Source organism: Oncorhynchus keta, chromosome 28 (assembly GCF_023373465.1).
Source record: "Oncorhynchus keta strain PuntledgeMale-10-30-2019 chromosome 28, Oket_V2, whole genome shotgun sequence".
Lineage (NCBI taxonomy): Eukaryota > Metazoa > Chordata > Actinopteri > Salmoniformes > Salmonidae > Oncorhynchus > Oncorhynchus keta.
The window spans coordinates 67,229,038-67,249,380 of record NC_068448.1 but is presented as its reverse complement, the minus strand read 5'-3'; the positions used below and the strand labels follow the sequence as shown (position 1 = coordinate 67,249,380).

Genomic DNA, 20,343 nt, shown 5'->3' with positions numbered 1-20,343 from the left:
GTTTCGAACAGGCATAAAACGAAGCCTCTAATTTAATATTGGGATTGACAGCACGAGACCCTGCCCCCTTCTCCTTGACTGACTGCTGGAGAAGAGCGGTGGGCGGGTTCTTCACGGCGAAAGTCACAGGGGCGTTCTATGTGCGGCTGATACGGCTCTGCTTGTTGCGGTGAATGTGTGATTGAGGTCGGTTAATTGTCCCCTCTCGGGGCCGGAGTTCTCGGCACCAAGGAGAAGCCGAAATAGGTAATATAATGTATGTATTCTGATCGCAGATATTCACTGTCACGATGTCTAGAACATATATATAAAGCAGGTTCTATATCTATGGTCTAGTAATAGTCTATATAGCTTTCAATTGAAGTCGCTATTGTCCATCCATTATGTTTCCATCTCAGCGCTATTCCACGGATCTCGAAGAAAGGGAGGGGGGAATCTGACAATCAGACAGACACTCCGGCCGGTTCACTCACCAGCCTAAACGGAGAAGGGTATTGCTGTCGTCGAACCAATTATATGATCTATCTGAATCTGAGTGTCGTCTTTCAGGGCAGTGCATAAAATGGGTAGCCAAATAATGCAATTTGAATAGATAGCCTTTGTTTGGTATATGCCGTTTTTTCTCCCCTTCAATAAGCCATTATGTTATTCAGCCTTCAACAATATATATCCTAGGCTATATTGAAACGAAACATGAAATGAAACATTGCATATTCAGGTTTGTTTTTTGCGAAGGTTGATAAGATGATTATGCTATTGAAATTCATGTTAGGCGTAATGCATCTTTGGGATTGTGGTTTTATTAGTCTACTGACTACCTTATTAACGTGATCAACTGTTCCTGAGGGCAAGGAGATATCGCATTTTCCTCTTGTCTGACATGCAAGATTGTTGTAGACTATGTGTTATAGTCCTGGTTTACCCCTTTATTTGTGTTGGCAATAGGACAGACGTCATCTTCTTATTGCGTTAGTTATCGGGTGTTGTGCATTAGTCGCTGTAGGCCTTGTCTACTGCTGGTATCAATAGAAGGAGCAGAGAACAGCAAGCCTATGGATGAAATAACAATACAATAGCATAGTGGCCTTGAGGCGCCGGGTAACACAACAAAGACAATAACACACAAACACACGCTGTTGCAATCCAGCTATTTTGAAAGTAAGATAAGATTTAAGTGCTCTTGTAACTGCTGTATTATCCTGGCAGAAGGTTAAAAACAGAGAGAGAGAGAGTGAGGGAGAGAGAGGGAAAGAGAGATCGAACTTATAGACTGCATTAGTCTTGTATGTCAAACTTATACACATCAGTGGTTAGAAGACACTGCACACACTCACAAACTCATACCCAAAAAGCAGACACTGTGTGTGTACATGCGTGTGTGAGTTAAAATGATGTCAGAGCTTGGTTATGGAAACAGAGGAGCCTTCTGTCTACATGAATAATGCATCTCCAGCTGCACACACACTCACTCACTCACTCACTCACTCACTCACTCACTCACTCACTCACTCACTCACTCACTCACTCACTCACTCACTCACTCACATGCAGACAGAAGCAGGTACTTAAAAGAAGGAAAAGGGTACCAGCAGTCAAGGAGACAGAAGCAGGTTACATAGACAGGTTACATTGAGGGATGTAGTCATGGAAACAACAGTCATAAAGACAGGCAGAGACCGCAGTGGCACGGTCAGAAGGACAGAAACCATTGAGAATATAGCCAGCAGCAGATAGAGAAGTGTACAGAAATAGAAAGGACACATGGAGGAGAGAACACTCCATCTCTATCTACACAGCTCTGAATGTCAAGCTCTACTGAACATGCTCCGTAGCCATGGAGACAGGAGCAGACCCTCGCACAGACAGACAGAGGCTGCATCTTAACAGTCTAAAGTGGCTTCCTCTCCACGTCATCTGCTTTGGTCTGAAATCACAGGATTGGTGAAAGCAATATGGTGGACGACTATTTAGCATTTTCTATAATCTCTTCAGTTCTTTTAGATTCATGCAGATGGAGGCAAGGAGATGAGAATAGAGGATGGTAGTCAGGTGTCATTAGCTTGGCTCTGTTTCATGCTTAAATACGCTCCCTTGTGTCGATTTGTGTCCATGAGCTCCTCAGGGACGGGGCTAGAGTACTGTAGTAGGGGAAGTGAGTCTAAATGGTGTTGAACGTGTAGCACAGGGGAAATTACTGGTACACAATGCATTCGTTTTGAGGATGGCTCAGCATTGGGCATTTGTATGAGTGGTCGGCTGTGTTTCAGAGCTGCAAGGAGTTTTCGTTAGCTCTGGCTCTCTCACGCTGCAGAACCGGCCAGAGTGCATCACACACACATACACACACACACACGTTTGTTTTACTATCCTTGTGGGGACCAAACAATTGACCCCCATTCAAAATCCTATTTTCCGTAACCACTAATCCTAGCCCTTAACCTCATCCTTAACCTAACCATAACCCTTAACTTAACTGTAACCCTAAACCTGACCCCTAAGCCTAAAATAGCCTTATTCCTTGTGGGGACCGGCGAAATGTCCCCACTTTACCAAATATTTGTTTTACTGTCCTTGTAAGGACTTCTGGTCCCCACAAGGATAGTAAAAACACACCACACACCACATACACGCCACATCACACACCACATCACATCACACACCACATCACATCACACATCCCCATCTCACAGCTCTCTCTCTCTTCGTCTCTCATTTTCGTTCTTTCTCTACTCCTTTGTTTTTCCGTTTGACCCTTTCTCTCTGTCAACCTTTTTTCCTTCTCTCTTTCCATCTCTCTCTTCTCTCCTGTTTTCTTTCTCCCCTCCCTCCCCTCTCCCTTTCATATTCTCTCTCTCTCTCGTTATCTCTTTCTCACTCGTCTCTCTGTCTCTATCCCTCTTTCTCTTCATCATTCTAGCCCTCTCCCTCTTTATCTCTCTCTCCTTCCTCTCAACCATACCCATTTCCTCTCTGCCTCAATCCCAGATAATTCCTTCTGTCTCAATCCCAGATAATTCCTTCTGTCTCAATCCCAGATAATTCCTTCTGTCTCAATCCCAGATAAATCCCTCTCTGAGAGACTGTAATATTGCAGCAGGCGAGAGCGAAAGAGAGATTACACTGAGCGGGCGCAGTGCTACAGTACATCATCTCTGCACACACCTCGCACACACTACACACACACATGTTCATATTAACATGCACACGTCACATATACACACATACAATGCACATATTTACGAAGTTATACAGTAGTACACATGTATGCTTGAGTACACACTCACATGCACATACGTACACACACACACACATGCACATACGTACACACACACACACACACACACACACACACACACACACACACACACACACACACACACACACACACACACACAACACACACACACACACAAACACTGTTTAATTTCCCAGCTTTTTAACCTCTGCTCTCCGACCTACAGGGTGATGTCTGATTGGCCACTGGGGGGTGGCTGTCCTCTCTGTCACCAGCTCACCCTCTGAGGCTTATGGGATAGGACGCCCCCCTCCTAACCCCTTTGTAACCTCCCGACCTGTAACCCCAGTGACGATTGTGCCGAAGGCCGTGCCTGGCGATTGGAGCCCTGGTCCTGACATGGGCAGCCCCGGCTGTGAGGTGGGTTTTGATTTTGCAGTTTGTACCCTCCCAGCTGTGTGTATGAATTGTGTAATGCTGATCCTCTGATCTGCTATTAACCATTCCGATCCGCTAATTACCTGGTATACACAAATAAAAGACAAGTTGGTAATTACACCGTAATAACATATAGATTACTTGGTTGTTTCTTTGGGATTCATTCAAACAAGCTTTTCTGTTCAACTATCATTGTCCTCCAACATCTCCCATATAAATCTGTTCTCCTTTATCCAGGTGAGTCCGGCAGGGCCTGTGGAGCCCGTGCTGGAGGCCTTGTGTCCAGAGTGTGGTCAGATCCACCGGGCCTGGGAGAACCACCTCTATAACTACCGGCTGGAGGTGGACGATGACCTGGTGTGTCACATCTGCCTGCAGCCCCTGGTCCAGCCCCTGGACACACCCTGTGGACACACCTTCTGTGCTCGCTGCCTCCGCAGCTTCCTCCAGGAGCGGGACTTCTGCCCGCTGGACCGGGAGCGGCTACATCTGCAGGTGTGTAGGCGGAGCAGCATCCTGGTGCACAAGCTGCTTGACAAGCTGTCTGTGTCCTGTCCCCTGGCCCCGGCCTGCAGCCTCAGCATGCCCCGCTGTGACCTGGAGGCTCACCTCAAACACAGGTAGAGTGGAGTCACACACACACACATACACACACACACACACACACACACACACACACACACACACACACACACACAGTGGTAGAGTGGAGTCACACACACACACACAGCGGTAGAGTGGAGTCACACACACACACAGCGGTAGAGTGGAGTCACACACACACCGGTAGAGTGGAGTCACACACACACACACACACACACACACACACACACACACACACACACACACACACACACACACACACACACACACACACACACACACACACACACACACACACACACACACACTGTGGTAGAGTGGAGTCACACACACACACACACGGTGGTAGAGTGGAGTCACACACACACACACACAGTGGTAGAGTGGAGTCACACACACACACACAGTGGTAGAGTGGAGTCACACACACACACACACAGCGGTAGAGTGGAGTCACACACAGACACACACACACACACAGCGGTAGAGTGGAGTCACACACAGACACACCCACACACACACACACACAGCAGTAGAGTGGAGTCACACACGCGCACGTGCGCACACACACCTCACAATGTGAGTGGATATATGACGGTTGGGAGCTCAGCAGGCTAGTGGTCGCTGTGAGGAAACTGTACATGAACTATATCTGAAGTGAGAGAGATCTGTAGTGTAAAGTACTAATTTCGGTTGTAGGATCTGGTCTCTAAGCTGGGATGTCTTGATGCTGACATTTGTAGTGTTAAAAACAGTAAATAGGACAGACATTGCAGTTACTATGTAGAGATGATTCAGTCAGAAGTTTACATACACTTAGGTCGGAGTCATTAAAACAAGTTTTTCAACCACTCACAAATTTCTTGTTAACAAACTATAGTTTTGGGAAGTCGGCTAGGACATCTACTTTGTGCATGACACAAGTAATTTTTCCAAAAATTATTTACAGACAGATTATTTTACTTATAATTAACTGTATCACAATTCCAGTGGGTCAGAAGTTTACATACACTATTATGCTGAGCAGACCGGACACGTCGCGTGCGCGAGCATCGCAAAATAAATGTAGAAATCCATGTTATTAAATTATTGCGCCAACAAGCGTCTGCGATGCCAAGAGCTAAAATATAAGTCCTTTATATTTCTGACGCAGATTGCGCTGCAAGTCCTGCCTCTCCCATCTCCTCATTGGTTTATAGAAGCAGGTACCCACGTGCCATCTCCTCATTGGTTATACCCACATGGGTGATTGAAAGACGAAATGTTTTGCCGGTTGTCGTGGTAAAAGTGTAGATGCCAATCACCATTTAAGTTCAAAGATGAAAAAGCCTGGAAGGAGGAGAGATGACTAGAAACGATTCGGTTCGCAGTTATGTGTGGATTAATTGTCGGAGTAGAGGACCTTGTGCATTTCAGGTAAAATAACAACTCAATGTTTATATCCCAGGACAAATTAGCTTGCAACAGCAAGCTAGCTAAATAGGACAAATTAACTAGCAAGTGCAAGCTAACTAGCTAAATTACCATACATGTTTAATGTATGTCCCCAAATTAATGTAATTGGTTCAGAGTTTGTTTTGATATTTTAACCTGTGCGTTGTGATCGCGTTTGGTGTAGTGGGACAAAATAAATGTATGTACGATAGCGCACGATGGCGCGCAGCCGGTTTGGGTTCTGTGTAAGTTGACAGTGCCTTTGAACAGCTTGGAAAATTCCAGAAAATTATGTCATGGCTTTAGAAGCTTCTGATAGGCTAATTGACATCATTTCAGTCAATTGGAGGTGTACCTGTGGATGTATTTCAAGGCCTACCTTCAAACTCAGTGCCTCTTTGCTTGACATCATGGGAAAATCAAAAGAAATCAGCCAAGACCTCAGAAAAACAATTGTAGACCTCCACAAGTCTGGTTCATCCTGGTTCATCCTTGGGAGCAATTTCCAAATATATATATATACACCGTATGGGACCACACAGCCGTCATACTGCTCAGGAAGGAGGCGCGTTCTGTCTCCTAGAGATGAACAGACTTTTGTGCGAAAAGTGCAAATCAATCCAAGAACATCAGCAAAGGACCTTGTAAAGATGCTGGAGGAAAGAGGTACAAAAGTATCTATATCCACAGTAAAAACGAGTCCTATATCGACCTAACCTGAAAGGTCGCTCAGCAAGGAAGAAGCCACTGTTCCAAAACCGCCATAAAAAAATCCAGACTACGTTTTGCAACAGCACATGGGGACAAAGATCGTATTTTTTGGAGAAATGTCCTCTGGTCTGATGAAACAAAAATAGATCTGTTTGGCCATAATGACCATCGTTTTGTTTGGAGGAAAAAGGGGGCGGCCTGCGAGCCGAAGAACGCTATCCCAACCGTGAAAGCACGGGGGTTGCAGCATCATGTTGTGGGGGTGCTTTCCTGCAGGAGGGACTGGTGCACTTCACAAAATAGATGGCATCATGAGAAGGAAAATAATGTGGATATATTGAAGCAACATCTCAAGACATCAGTCAGGAAGTTAAAGCTTGGTTGCAAATGGGTCTTTCAAATGGACAATGACCCCAAGCATACTTCCAAAGTTGTGGCAAAATGTCTTAAAGACAACAAAGGTCAAGGTACTGGAGTGGCCATCACAAAGCCCTGACCTCAATCCTATAGAAAACTTGTGGGCAGAACTGAAAAAGTGTGTGCGAGCAAGGAGGTCTATGAACCTGACTCAGTTGCACCAGCTCTGTGTAACGGCTGTTGGAAGAAGTGGACCAAAGCGCAGCGTGGTAAGTGTTCATGATTTATTGATAGAACTGAACACTGAATAACAACAAAGAGACCGAACGAAACAGTTCTGTCTGGTGCAGACACAAAAACAGAACACAACTACCCACAAAACACAGGTGGGAAAAGGCTACCTAAGTATGGTTCTCAATCAGAGACAACGATAGACAGCTGCCTCTGATTGAGAACCACACCTGGCCAAACACACAGAAATAGAAAACATAGAACACAAAACATAAAATGCCCACCCGAACTCACGCCCTGACCAAACCAAAATAGAGACATAAAAAGGATCTCTAAGGTCAGGGTGTGACGCTCTGTCAGGAGGAATGGGCCAAAATTCACCCAACATTTTGTGGGAAGCTTGTGGAGGCTACCTGAAACATTTGAGCCAAGTTAAACCATTTAAAGGCAATGCTATCAAATACTAATTGAGTGTATGTAAACTTCTGACCCACTGGGAATGTGATGAAAGAAATAAAAGCTGAAAGAAATATTTTTTTTCTCCTATTATTCTGACATTTCACATTCTTAAAATAAAGTGGTGATCCTAACTGACCTAAGACAGGGAATTGTTACTAGGATTAAATGTCAGGAATTGTGAAAAACTGAGTTTAAATGTATTAGGCTAAGGTGTATGTAATCTTCAGACTTCAACTGTATCTGAAGCTTATTGCTTGGTTTCTATAGCTAGCTTGAGTGCTAGCCTTTCATCTTCAGCCAACTTGTTTGTTGTCCTGACTCCTGCTGAATTTGTATTTATAAAGGATCCTGGGGTCCTTTATAATTTAAAAAACATTACAATACATTCAGAACAAATATCACAACACACTGTGTGCCCTCGGGCCCCTACTCCGCTACCACATATCTAAAACACAAAATACATGAGTACGTGTGTGTATAGTGCGTATGTTATCATGTGTCTGTACCTGTGTTTGTGTCACTTCACAGTCCCCGCTGTTCCATAAGGTGTATTTTTATCTGTTTTTTAAATTCTGATTCTACTGTTTGCATTAGTTACTTGATGTGGAATAGAGTTCCATGTAGTCATTGATCTGTGTAGTACTCTGCACCTCCCATTGTCTGTTCTGGACTTGGGGACTGTGAAGAGTCCTCTGGTGGAATGTCTTGTGGGGTATGGAGGTCTGTCTGAGCTGTGTGCTCGTCATTTAAACAGAGAGCTCGGTGCCTTCAACATGTCAATACCTCACAAATACAAGTAGTGATGAAGTCAATCTCTCCTCCACTTTGAGCCAGGAGAGATTGACATGCATATTATGAATGTTTCTCTCTGTCCAAGGGCCAGCCGTGCTGCTCTGTTCTGAGTCAATTGCAATTCCTAAGTACCTCTTTGTGGCACCTGACCACACGACTGAACAGTAGTCCCGGTGCGACAAAACTAGAACCTGTAGGACCTGTCTTGTTGATAGTGTCGTTCAGAAGGTAGAGCAGCGCTTTATTATGGAGCGACATCTCCCCATCTTATCTTCTGTCGCATCAACAATGTTTTGACCATGACAGTTTACATTTCAGGGTTACTCCAAGACGTTTAGTCACCTCAACGTGATCAATTTCCACATTATTCATTACAAGATTTAGTTGAGGTTTGGGGTTTAGGGTATGATTTGTCCAAAATACAATACTTTTAGTTTTTTAAATATTTAGGACTAACGTATTCCTTGCCACCCATTCTGAAACTAACTGCAGCTCTTTGTTAAGTGTTACAGTCATTTCAGTCGCTGTAGTAGCTGACATGTATAGTGTTGAGTCATCCTAATACATGGACACACTGGCTTGCACTGCTCTACCCTGCACTGCTCTACCCTACCCTGCACTGCTCTACCCTGCACTGCTCTACCCTGCACTGCTCTACCCTGCACTGCCCTGCACTGCTCTACCCTGCACTGCTCTACCCTGCACCGCTCTACCCTGCACTGCTCTACCCTGCACTGCCCTGCACTGCTCTACCCTGCACTGCCCTGCACTGCTCTACCCTGCACTGCTCTACCCTGCACCGCTCTACCCTGCACTGCTCTACCCTGCACTGCCCTGCACTGCTCTACCCTGCACTGCTCTACCCTACCCTGCACTTCTCTACCCTGCACTGCTCTACCCTGCACTGCTCTACCATGCACTGCTCTACCCTGCCCCGCTCTACCCTGCCCCGCTCTACCCTGCTCTACCCTGCACTGCTCTACCCTGCACTGCTCTACCCTGCACTGCTCTACCCTGCACTGCTCTACCCTGCACTCCTCTACCCTACTCTGCCCTACCCTACTCTACCCTGCTCTGCTCTGCCTTGCCCTCCTCTACCCAGCCCTGCTCTGCCCTGCCCTCCTCTACCCTACTCTGCTCTGTCCAGCCCTCCTCTACCCTCCTCTACCCTCCTCTACCCTCCTCTACCCTACTCTGCTCTGTCCAGCCCTCCTCTACCCTGCCCTCCTCTACCCTCCTCTACCCTGCTCTGCTCTGTCCAGCCCTCCTCTACACCGCCCTCCTCTACCCTCCTCTACCCTACTCTGCTCTGTCCAGCCCTCCTCTACCCTGCTCTGCTCTGTCCAGCCCTCCTCTACCCTACTCTACCCTGCCCTCCTCTACCCTACTCTGCCCTCCTCTACCCTCCTCTACCCTAATCTGCTCTGTCCAGCCCTCCTCTACCCTGCTCTGCTCTGTCCAGCCCTCCTCTACCCAACTCTGCTCTGTCCAGCCCTCCTCTACCCTCCTCTACCCTACTCTGCTCTGTCCAGCCCTCCTCTACCCTGCCCTCCTCTACCCTCCTCTACCCTGCTCTGCTCTGTCCAGCCCTCCTCTACCCTGCTCTGCTCTGTCCAGCCCTCCTCTACCCTGCCCTCCTGTACCCTCCTCTACCCTACTCTGCTCTGTCCAGCCCTCCTCTACCCTGCTCTGCTCTGTCCAGCCCTCCTCTACCCTGCTCTGTCCAGCCCTCCTCTACCCTCCTCTACCCTACTCTGCTCTGTCCAGCCCTCCTCTACCCTGCCCTCCTCTACCCTCCTCTACCCTGCTCTGCTCTGTCCAGCCCTCCTCTACCCTGCTCTGCTCTGTCCAGCCCTCCTCTACCCTGCCCTCCTGTACCCTCCTCTACCCTACTCTGCTCTGTCCAGCCCTCCTCTACCCTGCTCTGCTCTGTCCAGCCCTCCTCTACCCTGCTCTGTCCAGCCCTCCTCTACCCTCCTCTACCCTACTCTGCTCTGTCCAGCCCTCCTCTACCCTGCCCTCCTCTACCCTCCTCTACCCTGCTCTGCTCTGTCCAGCCCTCCTCTACCCTACTCTGCTCTGTCCAGCCCTCCTCTACCCTACTCTGCTCTGTCCAGCCCTCCTCTACCCTCCTCTACCCTACTCTGCTCTGTCCAGCCCTCCTCTACCCTGCCCTCCTCTACCCTACTCTGCTCTGTCCAGCCCTCCTCTACCCTGCCCTCCTCTACCCTGCTCTGCTCTGTCCAGCCCTCCTCTACCCTGCTCTGCTCTGTCCAGCCCTCCTCTACCCTACTCTGCTCTGTCCAGCCCTCCTCTACCCTGCCCTCCTCTACCCTCCTCTACCCTGCTCTGCTCTATCCAGCCCTCCTCTACCCTGTTCTGCTCTGTCCAGCCCTCCTCTATCCTGCTCTGCTCTGTCCAGCCCTCCTCTACCCTACTCTGCTCTGTCCAGCCCTCCTCTACCCTGCCCTCCTCTACCCTCCTCTACCCTACTCTGCTCTGTCCAGCCCTCCTCTACCCTGCTCTGCTCTGTCCAGCCCTCCTCTACCCTACTCTGCTCTGTCCAGCCCTCCTCTACCCTACTCTGCTCTGTCCAGCCCTCCTCTACCCTACTCTGCTCTGTCCAGCCCTCCTCTACCCTACTCTGTCCAGCTCTCCTCTACCCTACTCTACCCTGCCCTCCTCTACCCTACTCTACCCTCCTCTGCCCTCCTCTACCCTTCTCTACCCTGCTCTGCTCTGTCCAGCCCTCCTCTACCCTCCTCTACCCTCCTCTACCCTGCTCTGCTCTGTCCAGCCCTCCTCTACACTCCTCTGCCCTCCTCTACCCTCCTCTACCCTGCTCTGCTCTGTCCAGCCCTCCTCTACCCTCCTCTGCCCTCCTCTACCCTGCTCTGCTCTGTCCAGCCCTCCTCTACCCTGCTCTGCTCTGTCCAGCCTATGGGACAGTGTCCACTAAAGCACAATTCTAATCATTTTAAAGTGCATCCTCTCTTACTTCCTTCCTCCCTCAAAGTCATCACTGATCTGTCAAGGTTGGATTGGTGAAACCAATGAGATGAAAACCTTTGCCAACAACGTCAACTTGGTCAACAAACATTGCCATTCGTTTTAATCAGTGATTGCCTCAATTAAAGAATGGAGGAATGAAGGATACCTTTTAAAGTTTTTAAACAAAGTGTAAGATGCTAGGTCGGAAAAATACAGGTTAAGACAACCTAATATTTCCATGTGTCAGCGTTAGAAAATAAACCAGCTCATTGGACCAGCGCTATTTCTACAGGATGAGCATTAAACACGTGACCAACCGTCTGGAAAGCAGATAATACAGTGGTTGAAGATCATCTGAAAAACATTTAAATTAATGACAGTAAAACAGTTATGCTATCATTCACTTCCAGACTGACAAGATGGTGTGAACAGACCTGGTTGCCCTGTTCGTATCTCCTAGACTATTTTTCTTGTTGGGTATCACTTTGATTTGATTTTTGCCCACAGCGCTGAACATTTCTGCAGGGAATTATTACATTGCCTTTGGTACCTTCAACACTAGATATCCACTATACCTTCTCCTCACTAGGTATCCAAACACAAGAAGGGTGTTTTATGTCTCACTCCAAGGGGTCCCTAGATCTTTCTGAGGTGTCTGTGCATGACTGGGCATTCTTTTCTCTGTTCTTTAAGCATCTATAGATTAAGGCCCAGGTCCATGTGGGTCATTCCCTATGCCCAACCCTAAGACAGTAATGAAGCTAAGGATGGGATGAGATCATGAGAGACAGAGTTGGGTGTCTGTCAGCTTGGACATTTAATATTGTGTCACTAAAGCCGCCTTAAAGTCAGAGATTAGAACAGAAGACTGCCAGGGCACTTGGAACGTCCTTGAACTCGGTGGAATGTTCTGGAACTTGTCTGATGATCTGATCCTTGATCCTTTAGGACTAGCTGTGGTTCTTCCTGCACAGCTTAAATCATAGCAGCTATAGGATGGACTGGCCAATGCCAGTGGTGGAAAAAGTACCCAACTATCATACTTAAGTAACAGTAAAAATACCTTAATAGAAAATGACTCAAGTAAAACTCACCTAGTAAAATTCTACTTGAGTATTCATCCCAATGTGTTTGTTTTTAAGCATTAAATGACCTGGTACGATAATGCATTGATCAGTTTTTGCCCAAAGTCGACCACCACATCCCTCTCTCTCTGTGTCCAGGTGTCCGGGGACGCAGTGTCAGCAGACCAGTTTAGAGGGACCACCATGTGATCCCGGGGAGGAGGGAGCCATGGTGACCAGCCCCTCCAAGTCCCCACGCTCCCACCAGACGGAGACAGACCTGCAGGAGGAGAGCTCCTCCTCGCCTCCTGGTGTCACCTCCACCGCCGGAAACAGCATCCCCATGTGGACCGACGAGCCTGGATCGGACAACCCCGCCTTCGAGGAGAGCAATGAGGAGGACAGTGAGTAACAACTGTGTGTGTGTGTGTGTGTGTGTGTGTGTGTGTGTGTGTGTGTGTGTGTGTGTGTGTGTGTGTGTGTGTGTGTGTGTGTGTGTGTGTGTGTGTGTGTGTGTGTGTGTGTGTGTGTGTGTGTGTGTGTGTGTGTGTGTGTGTGTGTGGTGTGTAACCTCTCTCTCTGTGTGTAGGTGTGGTAGGGTTGGAGTGTGTGGTGCCCAGGGTAAAGCGACCCCTCAGTAACCCGTGCATCCACCTCCTCCGCACCGCCAGCTCTGCATCCTCTGGGTGGGACAGCCCAGAGTCACCGCCCCTCTCTGCAGAAGAGGGTATGACATCACTTCCTCCATCTTACTTCCTGTCTCTAACCTTCCAATGTAATCATGTCGAATCTAAACATTCATGAATATAAGAGATTGATGTGCTTCCATGTCCCTGTGTATCTCCCAGGTAGTGTGAAGCTGCCGTCCCTTCCAGAGGGTGAGATCACCACCATCGAGGTCCACCGCTCCAACCCCTATGTAGAACTGGGCATCAGCATCGTCGGGGGCAACGAAACGCCTCTCATCAACGTGGTGATCCAGGAAGTGTACCGTGATGGGGTCATTGCTCGAGATGGCAGGCTTCTGGCCGGGGACCAGATTCTACAGGTGAGGACCATGGATCCATCCTCACCTTTTCTCCTCTAATATTCCTCCAAAGCCAAGCTCCCTCCTCCTATGTCTCTCTCTTTCTCCCCCTCTGCAGGTCAACAGTGTAGACATCAGCAATGTGGGCCATACCTTTGCTCGCTCCACGTTGGCACGCCCCTGTGCCACACTGCAGCTCACTGTCCTAAGGGAGCGCCGCTGTGTCTCTCGCCCACCTCCCTCCACCACCCCCTCGGTGCCCCACGCCCCCTGTTCCACCCCAGAGGGTACTCCGTCCAGCCCTGCCAGCCTGAGGATCACCCTGCAGAAGCGGGACTCGTCGGAGCAGCTGGGCATCAAGCTGGTGCGGAGGACTGATGAGGAGGGGGTGTTTGTGTTAGACCTGCTGGACGGTGGCCTGGCTGCCAAGGACGGGAGGCTGTGTAGTAACGACCGCGTGCTGGCGGTCAACGAGCAGGACCTACGCCACGGCACGCCTGAACAGGCTGCTCAGATCATACAGGTAAGACTGCTAAGGGATTAACAGTGTTTCTGACCATCCTCTTGTGGATGGCTAAGCCAACTCCCTTTTCCTGTCAACTACAGGCCAGCGGCGAAAGAGTCTATCTGCTGATTGGCCGTCCCAGCAAGCCTACCCTTCCCCCTCCATCAAGCTCCACCTCCAGCAGAGATCTGTACTGCCATGACCACTTCCTCCCCAACCACCACCACCATCACCACAGCTTCTCCCCCAACCCCAGCACCGTGCCCACCTGCGCCCACCTGGCCCGCTCCAGCACCCACAGAGTGAGTACACACCTGAGGGAGTGTGTGTGTCTGACTGTGTTTGTTCATATGTATCTGTTTATGCTGGAGGCCTCCCAATGTGTAGGACCTCTCTTAGTGTGTGTGTGTGTGTGTGTGTGTGTGTGTGTGTGTGTGTGTGTGTGTGTGTGTGTGTGTGTGTGTGTGTGTGTGTGTGTGTGTGTGTGTGTGTGTGTGTGTGTACAGTTTAAGTCGGAAGTTTACATACACCTTAGCCAAATACATTTAAATTCAGTTTTTCACCATTCCTGACATTTAATCCTAGTAACAATTCCCTGTCTTAGGTCAGTTAGGATCACCACTTTATTTTAAGAATGTGAAATGTCAGAATAATAGTAGAGATAGTTATTTATTTCAGCTTTTATTTCTTTCATCATATTCCCAGTGGGTCAGAAGTTTACATACACTGAATTAGTATTTGGTAGCATTGCCTTTAAATTGTTTAACTTGGGTCAAACTTTTCAGGTAGCCTTCCACAAGCTTCCCACAATAAGTTGGGTGAATTTTGGCCCATTCCTCCTGACAGGGCTGGTGTAACTGAGTCAGGTTTGTAGGCCTCCTTGCTCACACACACTTTTTCAGTTCTGCCCACAAATTTTCTTTAGGATTGAGGTCAGGGCTTTGTGATGGCCACTCCAGTACCTTGACTTTGTTGTCCTTAAGCCATTTTGCCACAATACTTTGGAAGTATGCTTGGGGTCATTGTCCATTTGGAAGACCCATTTGCAACCAAGCTTTAACTTTCTAACTGATGTCTTGAGATGTTGCTTCAATATATCCACATAATTATCCCCCCTCATGATGCCATCTATTTTGTGAAGTGCACCAGTCCCTCCTGCAGCAAAGCACCCCCACAACATGATGCTGCCACCCCCGTGCTTCACGGTTGGGATGGTGTTCTTCGGCTTGCAAGACTCCCCCTTTTTCCTCAAACATAACAATTTTTCATTGTTTCATCAGACCAGAGGACATTTCTCCAAAAAGTATGGTCTGTGCAGTTGCAAACGATAGTCTGGCTTTTTTATTGAGGTTTTGGAGCAGTGGCTTCTTCGTTGCTGAGTGGCCTTTCAGGTTATGTCGATATAGGACTCGTTTTACTGTGGATATAGATACTTTTGTACCTGTTTCCTCCAGCATCTTCACAAGGTCCTTTGCTAATGTTCTGGGATTGATTTGCACTTTTCGCACCAAAGTAAGTTCATCTCTAGGAGACGGAACGCGTCTCCTTCCTGAGCGGTGTGATGGCTGTGTTGTCCCATGGTGTTTATACTTTTGTACTATTGTTTGTACAAATGAACGTGGTACTTTTAGGCATTTGGAAATTGCTCCTAAGGATGAACCAGACTTGTGGAGGTCTACAATTATTTTTCTGAGGTCTTGGCTGATTTCTTTTGATTTTCCCATGATGTCAAGCAAAGAGGCACTGAGTTTGAAGGTAGGTCTTGAAATACATCCACAGGTACACCTCCAACTGACTCAAATGATGTCAAAATGTCATTTTCTGGAATTTTCCAAGCTGTTTAAAGGCACAGTCAACTTAGTGTATGTAAACTTCTGACCCACTGGAATTGTGATACAGTGAATTATAAGTGAAATAATCTGGTCTGTAAACAATTGTTGGAAAAATTACTTGTGTCATGCACAAAGTAGATGTCCTAACCGACTTGCCAAAACTATAGTTTGTGGAGTGATTGAAAAACGAGTATTAATGACTCCAACATAAGTGTATGTAATCTTCCGACTTCAACTGTATTTATATTTGTGTGTGTGTGTGTGTGTGTGTGTGTGTGTGTGTGTGTGTGTGTGTGTGTGTGTGTGTGTGTGTGTGTGTGTGTGTGTGTGTGTGTGTGTGTGTGTGTGTGTGTGTGTGTGTGTGTGTGTGTGTGTGTGTGTGTGTGTGTGTGTGTGTGTGTGTGTGTGTGTGTGTGTGTGTGTGTGTGTGTGTGTAGGACCTGTCCCAGTGTGTGACCTGTAAGGAGAAACACATCACTGTGAAGAAGGAGACTCACGAGTCTCTGGGTATGACCGTGGCCGGGGGGCGGGGCAGCAAGAGTGGCGAGCTGCCCATCTTTGTGACCAGCGTCCAACCACATGGCTGCCTGTCACGGGTTGGACGAATCAAACAAGGTGAGCTGTGGGCTACAACACAGCCTGTTAGATTGTCGAGGCCAAGTTCTTATTTGGTTTGGCTCATTATCTGCCACAGCTACATTCTCAGGGGTCAGTGTTCGAATGTTCTCACTCAGGACTCTTTGTCCTTAAGTAACAATGTATTTCTCTATGTCCCTCTCGCTCCTTCTATCTCTCCCTCTTTCTCTCTGTCTCTGTACTCTTTCGGTTCTTCACTCTGCCTCACCAACTTCTGTTTTCCTCTCTCTCTCATTCTCTCTGTCCCCTCCTCTCCTGTAGGTGACATCCTCCTGAGTATCAACGACCAGGACCTGACCTACCTGAGCCACAGCGAGGCGGTTGGCACCTTGAAGGCCAGTGCGGCGTCACCCTCCGTTCAGCTGAGGGCGCTGGAGGTCAGCATGGTGGAGGAGCCGGACCAGGACATGAGCCCCGAGGACCAGCTGCTGCCCACACACCACCACACACACGACTCAGACTTCGACTCCTCCTGGTCCCCCTCCTGGGTCCTGTGGCTCGGCCTGCCCAGGTAAACAGGAGATATAGAAGACATACCTTGTTGGGTTGTACTCACCTGGGTGGTTGGGATGTTGGGAGTTTGTGTGTGAAAATATTGCTTTGATTTATTTAGTGTTTTCATATTAGTGTAGGTGAAGCAGAGGAGACAAGGAAAGGAAGCAAGTTGACTAGTGAGATCCACCCCATGATTCACCTGAAGTAATCTGCGGAGAATGTGTAATCAGAGCGTTTGTGTTGATCTTGATTCGAGTGTGTTCTGTGTTGGGATGTAAAGGTCACACAGATCATGTATTATGTGTGTGTGTTGATGTGTGTGTGTTGATGTGTGTGTGTTGACGTGTGTGTGTTGTCCTGAACGCCGCTGTAAAACTCAACAGCTGTGGATTATCAACTGAGGGGCATGTGGTGACATCCCCAGTGTCTCTCCCCCATTCATCCTTCTGAGACTGGTACAGAGAGGACAGCCTCAAACACACCCATCCCTTTATCTATCGCTCTCCTTTTGTTCTGCTCTGTCTCTCTCCCTCTCTGAATCTCCCTTCCTCCAACTCTCTTTTCCTCCCCACCTCGGTCTTTCTCCTTTCACCCTTTCTCTTGCCGTACTTCCCTCTCAAATCAAATCAAATGTATTTATATAGCCCTTCGTACATCAGCTGATATCTCAAAGTGCTGTACAGAAACTCAGCCTAAAACCCCAAACAGCAAGCAATGCAGGTGTAGAAGCACGGTGGCTAGGAAAAACTCCCTAGAAAGGCCAAAACCTAGGAAGAAACCTAGAGAGGAACCAGGCTATGTGGGGTGGTCAGTCCTCTCTCTCTAAACCTGGCCCCTCCCTCCCTCTCTTAACCTGGCCCCTCCCTCCCTCCCTCTCTCACTAAACCTGGCCCCTCCCTCTCTCTCTCTAAACCTGGCCCCTCCCTCCCTCTCTCTCTAAACCTGGCCCCTCCCTCTCTCTCTCTAAACCTGGCCCCTCCCTCTCTCTCTCTCTAAACCTGGCCCCTCCCTCCCTCTCTCTCTAAACCTGGCCCCTCCCTCCTCTCTCTCTCTAAACCTGGCCCTTCCCTCCCTCTCTCTCTAAACCTGGCCCCTCCCTCCCTCTCTCTCTAAACCTGGCCCTTCCCTCCCTCTCTCTCTAAACCTGGCCCCTCCCTCCCTCTCTCTCTAAACCTGGCCCCTCCCTCACTCTCTCTCTAAACCTGGCCCCTCCCTCCCTCCCTCCCTCCCTCCATCTCTCTCTAAACATGGCCCTCTCCCTCTCAACCTGGCCCCTTCCCTCTGCCTCTCAACCTGGCCCCTCCTCTCAACCTGGCCCCTCCTCTCAACATGCCCCCTTCTCAATCTGCCCCCCTCCTTCTCAACCTGCCCCCCCCCTCCTTCTCAATCTGGCCCCTCCCTCTCCTTATAAACCTGGCCCCTCCCCTAAGCCTGGCCCCTCCCTCTAAACCTGGCCCCTCCCTCTCCATCTCCCCCTTCTTCTGTCTCCCTCACTAAAACACTGACTCATTCTTTCCATCCATTTATCTCAGCTTCCTTCACAGTAGCCATGAGATTGTTCTGCGTAGAAGTCACCCTGGGAGCTGGGGCTTCAGCATCGTTGGGGGATACGAGGAAAACCATAGCAACCAGGCATTCTTCATCAAGACCATTGTCCTTGGAACGCCTGCATACTATGATGGCCGCCTCAAGTAAGCCATCATTCATGTTGTTGGCTTGTGAGCATAAAGACACATTTCCATTATTTGTAAGTTAACAGGCAATAAACTATACACACACACACACACAGTATATAAAACATTAAGGGCACCTGCTCTTTCCATGACAAACTTACCAGGTGAATGCTATGATCCCCTATTGTCACTTGTTAAATCCACTTCAATCAGTGTAGATGAAGGGGATGAGACAGGTTAAAGAAGGATTTTTAAGCCTGGAGACAATTGAGACATTGAATGGCACACATACACAATCCAAGGGTGAACGGGAAAGACAATTTAAGTGCCTTTGAATGGGGTATGGTAGTAGGTGCTAGGCACACCTGTTTGTATCAAGAGTTGCAAAGCTGCTGGGTTTTTCAGGCTCAACAGTTGCTCGTGTGTATCAAGAATGGTCCACCATCCAAAGGACATCCCGCCAACTTGACACAACTGTGGGAAACATGGGCCAGCATCCCTGTGAAATGCTTGACACCTTGTAGAATCCATTCCCCTGATGAATTGAGGCTGTTCTGAGGGTAAAGGGTGGGGTGCAACTCAATATTAGGAAGGCGTTCTTAATGTTGGGTATAGTCAGTGTATATGGTCCATCCATATTGATGTTCCCCTCTGTGTCCCCTCTGTTCCCTAGGTGTGGGGACATGATAGTGGCGGTTAACGGGCTGTCTACAGCTGGTATGAGCCACTCAGCCCTGGTACCCATGCTGAAGGAGCAGCGTAGCAGAGTGGCTCTCACCGTGGTCTCCTGGCCTGGCAGCCTGGCATAGAACCGGGTCAAACTGCACTGGACTGCATCATGCCATGCTGATATTACTCTAGACTGTATCTAACCAGGACCAAATCATGCTAGACTGCATCGAACTCAAGCTATGGTGCCAAATCATGCCATACTGAAATTGCTCTGGATCTAACCTACTGTAACCTGGGACAAATCACATGGACTTCATCAAACCAGGCTAGAGTGAACCTGGCCCTCCTAGGCCAAATCCCTCGATACTAGGCTGGACTGTGCCAGCCCCACACCACACTGCACTCACACATACTTATGTGTTCATACAGATGTAGGATCTTAATTTGATCACCCTGTTGCAGAACTATCCTGCAATGCAGGACATTTCAAACTTATAGTGTATGAGGTTTAAAAAGGTCCACTTTAAATTTTCCTTACGAAAAATGTATCAAAACGCTACAAAAATGTCCATTCTTTATAATCAACATTTCCTGCTGTAGCAAACTGGCTGAAATGAAGAAGCTATATCTGTATGGTCATGTTGCCGGTCTTCACTCCCACACAGAGAGAGTGGGACTGTATGTTAGAGGACAGTATATCATCTCTGTTTCTCTTCACTGGACTCCAGTAGTAGATACCAGGGGCATATTCACGTGGCCGCAACGTTACAGAACGTTTCAGATAGAAATTCCCTGCATAGAACAGGATTCTCTGCCATGTAGAATAATGAAATAGATCAGCTTTAGGCCATGTATTTCTGTCATTATAAAACGCTTCTAGGGTTATGTTCAGGAGGAGAAATCATTTTGAAACAAGTTCAGGTAACACCCCTTTCCAAAAAAATATAAAAAACATTCACCCAGTCGCTCCTACTGAATACAACCCAACCCTAGGCCTTACCAAATACCTGCCACGCCCTGGAGGCCTGACCCGCCCCCCTGGACACAGCCTTAGGCCTCATCACCGTGACGACCCAGCCGTCAGCTTGCTGGGGTTTTATACGTGTGTGAATGTGTGTTCTGCGGTTTAATAAAGACTTCCCACAGAGTGCATATGAGTCAGTTCTCTTACCTAGAAGTCCAACCACT

General features: G+C 48.2%; 1 protein-coding gene across 2 annotated transcripts; it reads left to right on the top strand.

Annotated features, from left to right (window-relative positions):
* The first annotated feature begins 93 nt into the window (after nt 1–93).
* lnx2a (ligand of numb-protein X 2a) lies at nt 94–20,305 on the top strand. Of its 2 annotated transcripts, none has more exons than XM_052483714.1 (12): nt 94–246; nt 3,462–3,655; nt 3,911–4,293; nt 12,475–12,719; nt 12,905–13,042; nt 13,164–13,363; nt 13,461–13,865; nt 13,949–14,149; nt 16,117–16,294; nt 16,577–16,826; nt 18,343–18,501; nt 19,157–20,305. In XM_052483714.1, the coding sequence occupies exons 2-12, from the start codon at nt 3,635–3,637 to the stop codon at nt 19,290–19,292; spliced, it is 2,316 nt and encodes a 771-aa protein (XP_052339674.1). In that variant the 5' UTR covers nt 94–246; nt 3,462–3,634; the 3' UTR covers nt 19,293–20,305. The 2 variants fall into 2 exon arrangements, with proteins under 2 accessions (XP_052339674.1, XP_052339675.1); XM_052483715.1 differs by having other exon boundaries at nt 107–256.
* The last annotated feature ends 38 nt before the right edge of the window (nt 20,306–20,343 follow it).

Excerpts from the sequence above, each read along its gene's own strand:
- lnx2a (XM_052483714.1), top strand. The coding sequence starts at position 3,635 with ATGGGCAGCCCCGGCTGTGAG. Across the intron at positions 13,364-13,460 it reads CCGGGGACCAGATTCTACAG|GTCAACAGTGTAGACATCAG; the intron begins GTGAGGACCATG and ends CCCCCTCTGCAG. Across the intron at positions 16,827-18,342 it reads CTGTGGCTCGGCCTGCCCAG|CTTCCTTCACAGTAGCCATG; the intron begins GTAAACAGGAGA and ends CATTTATCTCAG.